The sequence below is a fragment of the Trichechus manatus genome, unplaced genomic scaffold (genome assembly GCF_000243295.1).
Source record: "Trichechus manatus latirostris isolate Lorelei unplaced genomic scaffold, TriManLat1.0 scaffold00015, whole genome shotgun sequence".
NCBI classification, from domain to species: domain Eukaryota; kingdom Metazoa; phylum Chordata; class Mammalia; order Sirenia; family Trichechidae; genus Trichechus; species Trichechus manatus.
Genome location: NW_004443951.1, coordinates 9,162,508 through 9,174,532, shown reverse-complemented (window position 1 = coordinate 9,174,532; position 12,025 = coordinate 9,162,508). Strand labels below are relative to the sequence as shown.

Here is a 12,025-nt window from a genome sequence, read left to right as displayed (position 1 = left end):
TTTTTTTTTTGGTGAAAATACACATAGCCAAAGATACACCATTTCAAAAATTTCTACATGCACAGTTCAGTAACATTGACTACTCTCTTCCAATTGTGCTGTTATTCTCACTTAAGATGAAGGCTTATAGAACAAAATAGTTTCTCATTTAACAGTTACTACAAATGTTGCCCTATGACAACGGTTAACAATCTCGCAACACATCAACATTCACCATCATATTTGAACGAGAGTTTTGCAGGATATATTCTTCTTGGCTGGCAACTTTTTTCTTTCAAAATTTTATATACGTCAACCCATTGCCTTCTTGCCTGCACGGTTTCTGCCAAATAATCCAAGCTTAGTCGTATTGTTTCCCCTGTATGTGACTTCTTGTTTTTCTTTAGCTGCTCTCAGGGTTCTTTGTTTGTGTTTGGTTCTAGTGAGTGTGATTATGACATGCCTTGGTGATTTTCTTTTAGGATCTATCCTATATGGGGTTCGTTGAGCTTCTTGGATGGTCAGCTTTTCATCTTTCATGGTATTGGGGAAGTTTTCTGTCAGCAACTCTTCAATGATCCTCTCTGTGTTTTCTGTTTTCTCCCCATTTTGGAACTCCGATCACTCGAAGATTTTTTCTTTTGATTATATCCCACATATCTCTCAGGGTTTCTTCATTTTTCTTTGTTCTTTTTTCTGATTTTTCTTCAAACAGAGTTGTATCCGAGTGTTTGTCTTCAATCTCGCTGATCCTGTCTTCCATGATTTCAAACTTGCCCCTCAGCCCTTCTATGACACTGTCCATTTATAAAATCTTGTTGTTTATCTTTTGCACTTCTAATTGTTGTTTTTGTATGATTTCTAGTTGTGAATTTAGTTTGGCATCTTGTTCCTATATTATTTTTTTTAATTCCTCCATTTTTTGTCTGTATTTTCCATGAATTTGTCTATTTCTTCCTCATTTTTGTCTGCTTTTCTGCTTCAACTCTTGGATAATTCTGAATATTAGATATTTGAATTCCCTATCAGTTAAGTCTAGTGGCTACTGGAAGGTCATCTGGTGTTTTATTTAGTACACCTACTGGAACCATCCTGTCCTGTTTTTGTAAATGTTTTGATATTGTCTGCTGTCTTTGGGGAATTCAGTGGTTATTTTCCTCATTTATTGATGGTAGATTTGTTTGTTTCATCCTGCTTTTTTGTTTTATTTGCTTATGTCTGAGCAGGCGAGCTGTGTGTTCTTTGTTTGCTTGTCTGTGGGCACGATACTTTTCACCTCCTTCTGCAATGGGCAGGGTCCGTCACTCAGATGTGGTACAGCAGGGCAGGTCCAGCTGAAGGGGAGTTGCTGAGATGGGTTGTTTGTGGCATGTACCAGGGCTGACAGTGAGGACTGGGAATCAGTACAGGACAAGTTCCAGTAGGCCATGCCTGTGCTGCTTGGGAGTGTGATGTTCAGTGCATGGTGCAGGTAGGCAGGAAGGAGGGGGTAGATTGTGATGTGTGGAGCTAAGATTGGTATGGGAAAGATGAGACAGAGGACAGAGAAACAGGAGCCCAAAACATATATGCAAACAAAAAAGAGTGGTAAGGGAGCTTGCTATTGGAGTGGAGCAATGAGAGACTAAGAAATGGGGAAAAACAAAAATGAAAAAAAAAGACTAAAAGAAAAAAAATCAATAAATCGAGAAACTGGAAATGAAGAAGGAGAAAAAGGGAATAAGAGCAAGCAGAAAACAAAACAAAGAAACAAACAAACAAAAAAAACCCTCAAAAGCAAAAAAAAAAAAAAAAAAAAGAAAAAAGAAATGCCCCCAGGGATTTCCCTGAGCGTCTGTGCAGAGTAAGGGAGTAGCTTCCATGCCACGCAGTACTGCCTGACTAGAAGGGGCTCCCAAGCCAAAAAAAGAAAAAGAAAACAAACAAACAAATCAAAACAGAACAAATCAGAGCAAACAAACAAACAAAAAAGCCCCACGGGTCCCACCAGCGTGGTGGCACAGGCCGGGAAGCAGTTTCACAGTCGAGCAGTGTTTCTCAGCCTTTCAGGAAGAAGCAAGGATGGCACACGGAGTCAGGTATTTGAGAGAAAGGAGGGGGAGGTGGTGAGAGGTAAGGAAGATATCTAAAGAAGCAGAAAAAACCAATACCAGCAGCCAACAAAAGGCATTCAGGGAGCCGGCCAGCGCAGACAGGTGGAATCCAAGCGACACCAGGGTGAAGCTGGTGCTTCCCGGCCAAGAGACTGTGTCTGCAGGAAGCAGAGGAGGCTAAGTGAGGATGAAAAAGTGTGTGTGGGGATGGGGGGAAGCCTATATCACTGGTTACCGGTTGTTCTGTCTCCTGCTGGAAGCTCCATGAAGCTGCTTTTTCGTACCCCCGTTTGCTGATCTCCAATAGGAGTCCAAGATGGCGGATCCATGCTGCAGTAGCAGATACGGGACCTCTGCATGTATCTCTCCTCCCTCTCTGTTGTTGGTCAGTTTCTTATTCCATTCAGAGCTTGGCTGAGTTCTTTATCTCTTCATTTGATGTTTAGTGTTTCAGGATTGAAGGGTGAATCTGTTTGACTTAGTTTTTCTGATCTTTGCTGTGGAAGGAGTGCGTGGTGCTTCTGACTATAGAGTCATGTTGCCCAGAGGTCCCCAAGCTTATTCTTATTGACTCTCCTTTGTAGATGACTTTTTGTTTATCCCTAGCTGCTCTGAAAATTCTCTCTTTATCCTTGGTTTTGGCAATTTTGATTATAATATGTCTTGGTGACTTTCTTTGGGATCTACCTTAGGTGGGCTTCTATGAGCATCTTGAATAGATATCTTCTCATCTTTCATGATATCAGGGAAGTTTTCTGCCAACAAATATTCAACAATTTTCTCTGCATTTTCTGTTGTCCCCCCCCCCCCCGTTCTGGTACTCCAATCACTTGTAAGTTATTTCCGTTGATAGAGTCCCACATAATTCTTAGGGTTTCTTCATTTTTTCAAATTCTTTTATCTGACTTTTCCTCAAATAAGTTGGTGTCAAGTGCTTTATCTTCAGTCTCACTAATTCTGACTTCCATTACCTCAATTCTGCTCCTATGTCTTTCTACTCAGTTGTTTCATATTGTTAATCTTCTGGATTTCTGATTGCTGTCTCTCTATGGATTCTTGCCACCTGTTAAATTTGTCATTATGGCCTTCTATCTTTTTAATTTCCTCTGTTGTGTGTTCTGCACTTTGCTTAATTTCCTTCCTAATTTTTTGAAGAGTTCTGTATATTAATCTTTTGTATTCTGCCTCCAGTAATTCCAAGAAATTTTCCTCCTCTGGAAAATTTCTAGATTCTTTATTTTTGCAGCTTGCCGAAGCCATCGTGGATTGCCTCTTTATGTGATTTGATATTGACTGCTGTCTCCAATCCATCCATAAGTTATTATATTTATTTATTTTATGTTTGCTTACTGTGTCCTAGCTTCCTGTTTTGTTTTGATATATCCAAATAGGCTGCTCGTATGCTAGTTTGATTATTGGCACTTTTGAAGCTCTAATGTCCTGTCACCAGGTGGTTAGATCTGTTACTAGGTATGTGAGCTCAGGAATCTGCCCACTCCTCCTGTATGGATTCAGCTCAGGTGCCCAAGTAGATAGCCACCAAGTGTGTGGTGTAGGCTCTCACTTACAGTCCTAGACAGGCATGGGTGATTGGTGTAGGCACAGGCATTTGGCTGCAGCAGGGGGACACACTCTGAGCAAGGCAGTGGGCTGATGTCCACCCCTGAATGTCCAGGAGGAAGGCATGTCCCTGTTCCCTAGAGCACGTAGGTGGTTGGGTTTTGCAGCTGGACTATGAGCACCTAATTCTGTTGGCTGTAAGGATTGGGGGGCACTTCTTATTCATGGGCCTCTCTCGCAGGTGGCTAGGTGGAATAGGTGGAGCCACCAGTCCTCAGGCCCCTGATGTGGGTAGATGAAGACCCTGCTTAATGAGCAGAGCAGTGTCAAATGTCACAAACCTGCCACTTCACAGCTGAAACAGTTGTAGAGTTCTGGTATATACCCTGTTGCACTGTGGTAATGAGGGCCTACGCTGTTGAGATGGGCCCACACAAGTCTATGCAGGGGAAAAGGCACTCAAAGTCCATGGATCCCTTATGCCTGTGCCTATGCAAAGGAGCTGTGCCTACCCTGGGTTCCTGGCTTAGGGGAGCCGTCAGTTTATATTTTCCTCTGTTTGTTAATTTGTTCACTCTCCAAGGCTGGGAGAATGGCTCCAGGGGTATGACGGATCCTACTTACGGCCCAGGGGACTCAGCAGTTGCTGAAGCCAGTCTGGGACCCAGTGCAGAGCAGGGAGAGGGGAGGTAAATGGGAGAGAGGTTTTTCCCTAAGGGGAGTGGTTTTGATCCATGCGCTAAGCTGTAGGCAAGTACTTATCTTTCGTGGAGGGCTACTTCTCACTGGTTCTGGGTGGCTGTGTAGACCCTCTGGTGCTGGGTCTCTCCCGGTGCGGAAAACGTGCCTCCTGAGTATGGCTGCTTGACTGCCTCACAGCTCACCCCTGAGCTGATCAGGCATGAAGGGCTCAGGCTCTCTCCAGGTCGGGTCTGGCAACTCCTCACTACTTCCGAACCATCTCTCCCTCCCGCTGCCACTCAGTCTGGTTCCTGAACTGTACCTTTGATGGTCAGGGCTCCCAGATTTCCATATATAATCGAATCACTTGTTTTTTGGAGTCTGTGTTGTAAGAGGGTCCACTGGAAGCATCTGACTACTCTGCCATCTTGGCCCCACCTCTCTTGAGTCAATCTGTTTTGAGATATAAAGGAGAGAATCAAGTAGAGAGGAGAGAGACTTCCCACCACCAAGAAAGCAGGGCCAGGAGCAGAGCGCATCTTTCGGACCCGGGGTCCCTGTGCTGAGAAGCTCTTAGACCAGGGGAAGATTGATGACAAGGACCTTCCCCCAGAGCTGAAAGAGAAAGTCTTCTCCTAAAGCTAGTGCCCTGTATTCACACTTCTAGCCTCCTAAAGTGTGAAAGAATGAACTTGTTTGTTAAATCCATCCACTTGTGTTCTTTCTGTTATAGCAGCACTAGATAACTAGGACAATCTACAAGCAGCCAAGGAATGCTGAGAACAACCCAGAGCTAGAGGAACTGAAACAGACAAGAATCTTCCCCTAGAGCCCAGAGAGAGACAGGGAAAGAGAAAGAGCCCTTAGGCCTGCCAGTGCCCTGAATTCAAAACTGTGATACAATAAATTCCTGTTCTTTAAAGCCTCTCACTTGTAGTATTTTTTGTTATGGCAGCAGTAGGTAACTAAGACATAGGATAGAGTAACTGAGAACAGCTGAGGTCAATGGTGATGCCAAACCTGGAGAGGAGGAGACTCAGAAAAAAGGACCTTCGTCCTCCAGCTCTGCAGAGTGATTTGGACTGACCTCAGATCTACACAGGAAGGAATATCTGACATAGCTGAGCAAGTCTAGGAAAGGCTTCTTGTGAGGCAGTGAGCTCCCTGTTGCTGGGAGTGAGGAACTGATGACACCTGAGAGGTGAGCTGGGTTTACCTGAGGAGACAGGTGCTGGTTCATATAACAGGGCTTAGCCTAATGACTGGTTGACCATGCTTCCAACCCAGGCCCTCACTCCTATCCCTCTGTCTTCACCCCCTTCTTCCTACCTCTCGCTTGTGCCCAAAGATCCAGTGGGACGGAGGCAATGGGAATTCCTGGAGGGCTTTGAGTAGCCATAGCCTGCACAGGTAGAGCTGGGCTGCTTTGAGCAGCAGCAGAACCAGGCCGAGCAAGGAGGCTACTTGGAGGAGCCCAGAGATACTGCCCAGGGGTCTGGTGGGGCTCGGTGAAAAGACACTCATTGTGCAGCTATTTCTGGATCACTGACATCCCCTGATCACAACTGACTGCCTTTGACTGCCTGTGCTAGAGTTCAGGGAGGATTGTCCCATCCACCTCTGGGAAGGCGAATGGTGAGGACAGCGCTTATAGCTCAGCCATTAGTACTGACTAACAGTGGAGGATCCTCCTTGGGGCAAAGTGGGAAAAAAGTTTTATCAGCTCACTGTGATACACATGTACAAACCCACTTTTCCGCCTTCAGTTTCCTCAACAAATACTTAATGAGCACCTACTATGTGCCAGTCAGTGTACTAGATGCTGGGACAAGGCTGCAAGCAGAAGAGTCATGATCCTTGACTTCAGTGATTCACAGTCTAGTTTATCAAAGGTTTGATAGACCTGTTGCTTTACTCTTAACCCAATTTAAAAGGTGAGAAACTGACAGTCGGAGGGATCAAGTGATATTGCCAGAGTGAAACAGCTATGAGAATCTGAGTAGGGATTAGAACCATCTCTGTTCAACTCCAAACCTTACCACACCAGCTGCCTCTGAAATGTTCCCCAGCCTATCCCATTCCATTAGTCATTTCTGACTTGGCATGATTGTGCTGGATGGACAGAACACTGGACTTGGACTCAGGAGGCCCAAGCCCCACGTCCAGACTCACTGCTTATAAAACCAGTAACCTAAAATCTCTGAGACTTGCTATCTTCGTTTGTAGGGTGAGAAATCCTACATAGGATTACTCGTTCATTCACTCCACAAATATTTCTTGAACTCATGGTCTAGTGGGTAAAGGCAGAAAAATAAATTAGTACACTAAAATATGGTAACAGCTATACTGGAGGAATGTTAAGCAGGCTGGGGCCACTGGGGGAAGGAGAAAATCAAACAAAAGAATGGGGCTTGAAGGATAATCAGGAGTTCACCAGTGAAGAGTGTTAGAAGAGGGACTGGCACTGGCAGAGCTGTGATGATCACATGTGAAAGAGCAAGCAATGGGGACATGTTAATTTTCAATTCTTCCTCCCTCTCTTATTAATGATTATCTCCCCCATGGTCAAATCCAAGGCCTAGAATTCAGACATTAAAATATTTCAAGAAGAATTCAAGAAAGGCCATTCTCCAAGGGGCCCCTTTTTCCTCCTGACCTGCCCCACATCCATGTACACTTTACACCTAACACCCTCATCCTTGGCCTCCTCTGTCAGGTGACTCATTACATAACCCATGGGGCCAGAGTTCTTTTCTTTCTCCTATAAATCCTGGGCCTTTGTCCAGATTTTAGGACAGTGGGGTATGTCCAGATGATAGGGCAGAGGGATATGTAATTACTTGCACACATTCCACTGTGACCTGTCCAGCCTTCCCCCAGCTCTCTATTCCTCCTCTGATTCCCAACCTGCCTCATCTCTGTAGATTTCTCAGATCCCCTCTCCCACTAGGCCCACAGAGGGACTTTGAAAACCAACTTTTTCTCTTACTTGGCTCATCATCTGCTTTTTACCCACAGCACTAGAGGCGATAGTGGAAGAAGTTTAGGATTTAGAAAGTCATGGGATTGAATTCATGTTGTGACTCCTCCTTGCTGAGTCCTCTGTTTATCCTTTGTAACTGGACTCAAAATTCTTGATGATATCTAAAATTTATTGCATACTTACTATGTTCTAAGCACTGGGCAAATAACTTTACATGCTGTCCATCACAACACCTTACAAAATAGAATATTTTAAAAATTTTTATGCTATCAATGTGAAAACAAAGGCACAAAGATGTTAGCTGCTTACACAAGATCACCACGCTGGTAAGTGGTGGAGGCAGGATTCAAACCCAAGCAGTCAGCTCCAGAGACTTTGCTACTAACCATTAAGATAAAGGAGATAATGAAGTAGTTAAGCTTCCAGTCCATACATTGTAGCCCCCTACTTTACAAGGAGCAATTTATGTTTGCTATGGTTTAGCCAGGGTTTCTAAGTGAATTGTGGCAGCAGGATATTTCAAATTATCAACTTCACGTATTGATATAAATTCAAGGTTCAGTATCCAGGACAACTCTTGTTAGAAATTGTCAGTCAAATCATATGGCTAAGAATAGTGGAGTCAATGAAAATGATGTTTATGGAGAATTTTTAAGGATATGAGAAAGCTTCTAACAAAGGGATAGAAGCAGAATATAGAACTGTATGTATACCATGAGCTCAATTCTTAGAAAAAAATGTCTTGACATCATCACTAGAGGGTTGCAACTAGGCCCTCTCTGTCTTTATGCTCCCATAACATCAAAAAGAGACTATGCCTACAGATGATGGCCAGTAAGTACTTGCTGATTTGATGAATGAATGAGTGAGAGGAGGAGTGAAACTTTGTCTGGTTAGATCACTATCTTGAAGAGATTATGTTCAGTTCTGGGTGTCTTATTTTAAAAAGGAAATTAACATTTTACCCTGGATTCTTCCTCAATCAGTTTAAAGGCAAAAGAAAGGCAGATGGCGAGCAGCTGATCCCCATTTCAGCAGCTTAAGCAGTTACTTCTGAAGGTAGATCACCCCAGCACTTCTTGTTTTCTAGGTCTTAATAAAGGTGAGTTTGATGCCGATGTAATTGTCCATATCTTGTTTACTTTTCCTCCTCCACCAAGACTGTGTCTTCCAGGGAGAGGCCATTTAAATACAAATATTTTCTTGCTTTCCTCATCTGAGGGAAGGCACAGCCTGTTGAGTTTCTCTTCTGCTGAGGGTGTTGTATATTACCACTTCCTACCTGGAATAAGAGGAAGAGGCAAATTCTAAGAAAGTGAAGTTTCCTTACCTCAGTACCTAGCACAGTGCCAGCACATAGTAAAGCCTAAACAAACAAACAAAAAAAGTCTAATTATTCTGATGAATAAATATAAATAATATGAATTTAAAATTAGAGAAGTGATATAGACTCCGAACACTCAATGTGTTGAGCATAGAGGTAAACTGCCTACAAAATTCTCTCTCCAGTCTTGCCATTCAAATGCTGCCAACTCAACTTCATTTTCCATTAGAATATGTTAACTATTAGTTCCGCATATTGGATACCTACCATGTGCTTTAGAATGAGCGAGTAAAATCCCCATTGTCAGTCTGACTCACATCCCATGCTTTCACACGTGTTATCGCCTGTTTTGGCTGCTCCAAACCATTGGCCTGGTAAACCACTTACCTTCAACCCCAGCCCAAGCTGTATGTCCTGTAATGAACCCTCAATTCCCTCCTCTGGAGCCTCACTATTCACCTGGTAAGAACTGTTTGTTGGTGTAGAGATCGCCCCCTCCCACACTGTGAGGCAGGAGCCCTGTCTTAGTCCCAAAGCACTTCTTAATTTTCCAAAGCACAATCTCAGCTACGCCTCAATTTACCAGATGTCATTTACCTTTTTTTTTTTTTTACCGACAAGGAAACAAAGGCCCAGAAATGTTCATTGACTTTCTCAAGGTAGCAATAGGGTCAGGGCCATAAGTGTACCATTTTGACTGGGGCCAGGGAGAGAAGTTGTTTCAGAGGCTTCCACTTGGACTTTCCCACATTATAGCTCTTACCTAAGGAGCCAATGTGAAAGTTCTGCCTACTACCAAGGATATCCATTTCAATTATACTTTTAGTAACCAGAGAAATGACCTCCAGGTGAATCCAGAACCCAATGAATCTACTGTGATTCAGAAATGGGCCATTACTCCATACATTTGTGGTCTCCGTATGCCCCCATTGTAACAGGGGGCTGTGATGATGCTTTGCGTCCCTGGGTATCAGTGTCAACAAAGACCTTGTGTCCCATAGTCCCAGAAATGTCTGAATATTTCTTTTTCTCAGTGTAAGTGGCCAAAGATCTAGCTGGGGGAAGAACTGGGGAGTCATTATGGTATACATTTGCCATAGTATTGTAACATAATCCACACTTTTTCTTTTCTTACTCCTGGGTACTCAGCCTCTGCTTCAGGCAATTGGTTCTGGGTCTGAAAACTGACATATCCTAAAAACTGGACAAAGAAACATGACTTTTTTTTTAAGTGAGACAATCGTCCTCATTCTTCTGATCATCCATTCTTAATCTCCTTTTATACTTACTTTTTATTTTGAAATAATTATAGATTCATAGGAAGTTGCAAAAATAGTACAGAGCGGTCCTGTGTACCCATCATGCAGTGTCCCCTAGTGACTACTTCTTACGTAACTATAGTACAATGTCAAAATCAGCAAATTAACTGAACAACTAGAAAGAAAATAATGAGACTGCTGACACAATGTGAAGAGTATTACCAATGTCATTGAACAGTATGTGTAGAAATTGTTGAATGAGAACCTGTTTTGCATGTATGTTTTCACCAAAAATGCAATAAAATATTATTAACTACAACAACAAAACTCTAGGGTCTCAGATCCACTCCAAGAAAAATCATAGTGCTCTCAAATTCTACCCTCAACACCAATCCTTTGCAGCAACACAAAGTTCTGCAAGTCAAGGACAGAGTCCATGACGGGTTCTGAGAATAACCAGGGACACAGAACTCAGCTGTGTCTGACTCAGGAAAGTGAACTGAAGAGATTTGTCCATTCACACCATTTACTGAATAGTCAGAGATGTTAACTGACTTTCTCAAGGTCACAAAGGAAGCAAGCATCAGATTCAGGACATCAGATTTCTAATTCCAGTTTTGCTACTATCAGTCTATTGTTTATTTAGCAAATAATATGTTGGGCATGATGATAAGTGCTTTCATGTCTTATCTTGCTTCATCCATATAATACTCTGTCGTAGAGCACACACCATCCTCCATACGAACTCTCCAGCCTTATCTTATGCCACTATCCCACCATTTGACAGCTCCTGGGATACATCAGCTTTTTCCTACCCCAGGGTCTTTGTACTTGAGGGATCACCTGAAATGCCCTTCCCTTACTCTTCACTTGGCCAGCTCTTGATCAACCTTTGGGTTTTACCTTCATGCCATCTCCAACAAGAGGCTTCCCTGACCACCTATCTGAGCAGGTCCTCCCTTTTATTCTGAATCATAGCACTGTGTTTACAGGTAGTCTCTGACTTATGACATATTCTAATTACGAGGAACTGCACTTACAACCATCCTTTTGTTATGATTTCTGTATTTTTTATTTATATATGTATTAAAATGTATCTGTAAGTTTATATGTAATGTTTCCAACCCCCAAAGACAAATAAAGATAAGATTTATAAAGATACTGATTATGAAAGGCAATAATAATGAAGAGTAAAAAAAAAAAAAAATGAAGTATTTGACTTACATCATAACCAACTTACAAAGGAGTTGTAGGAATAGAACACACTGTTATTCAAGGACTACCTGCATTTCCTTCTTAGCACTTACTACTGTCCATCAATATTTTACCTATTATTTACTTGTTTATTGTTTGTCTGCCCCATAGAATGAACAGACAAGGCCATGTCTGTCTCATTCCCCTGAGATGTCTGGAACAGGGCCCTGCACATAGTAGGTCCTCAATAAAAATGTATCAATTGACTCAAAAGAGGTGGAATGCAGGTGACTTTTGTATTGTACAACAAGTAGGTGTTTCCTTTATAATGAAAGAACTTTAATGTTTAAGAGAAATTTCTGTCTGAGAACAGAGTCTCTGATGGAACAGGAGAAAAGTAGGGTGTAGAACTCAAATTCTAGTAAAAAGACCAGACTTAATGGTCTGACTGAGACTGGAGGAACCCCAGAAAGCAGGGCCCCCAGACTCTCTGTCAACCCAGAACTAAAATAATTCCCAAGGCCAACTCTTCAGACAAAGATTAGACTGGACTATGGGTCATAAAATGATACTCATCAAGAGTGAGATTCTTAGCTCAAGTAGATACATGAGACTAAATGGGCAGCTCCTGTCTGGAGGTGAGATGAGAAGGCAGAAACGGTCAGGAGCTGGTTGAATGGACATGGGAGATCAGGGGTGGAAAGGAGGAGTGTACTGTCACAGTATAGGGAGAGCAATTAGGGTCATATAACAATGTATGCATCAATTTTTGTATGAGAGACTAACTTGAATTGTAAACTTTCACTTAAAGTACAACAATAAAATTAAAAGAAAAAAAGAAAGTTCTGTCTAGCTACAATGTAGAGGGTTTGTGGGAATACTTCTTGGAAGCATGGTGGATTGTTTGGGGCTTGTAGGGCTAACTCAGGTGCAAGAACAGGGTAGCTTGGCC

General features: G+C 42.6%; 1 protein-coding gene across 1 annotated transcript in view; it reads right to left on the bottom strand.

Moving 5' to 3' along the window:
- Positions 1 to 5,837, bottom strand: part of LOC101345950 (cytochrome P450 4A11-like) — a 28,216-nt gene extending 22,379 nt beyond the window's left edge. The window contains 1 exon segment of the mRNA XM_012554256.1: positions 5,643 to 5,837. Coding sequence (XP_012409710.1) covers positions 5,643 to 5,837 — 195 coding nt within the window.
- Between the last annotated feature and the right edge of the window lie 6,188 nt (positions 5,838 to 12,025).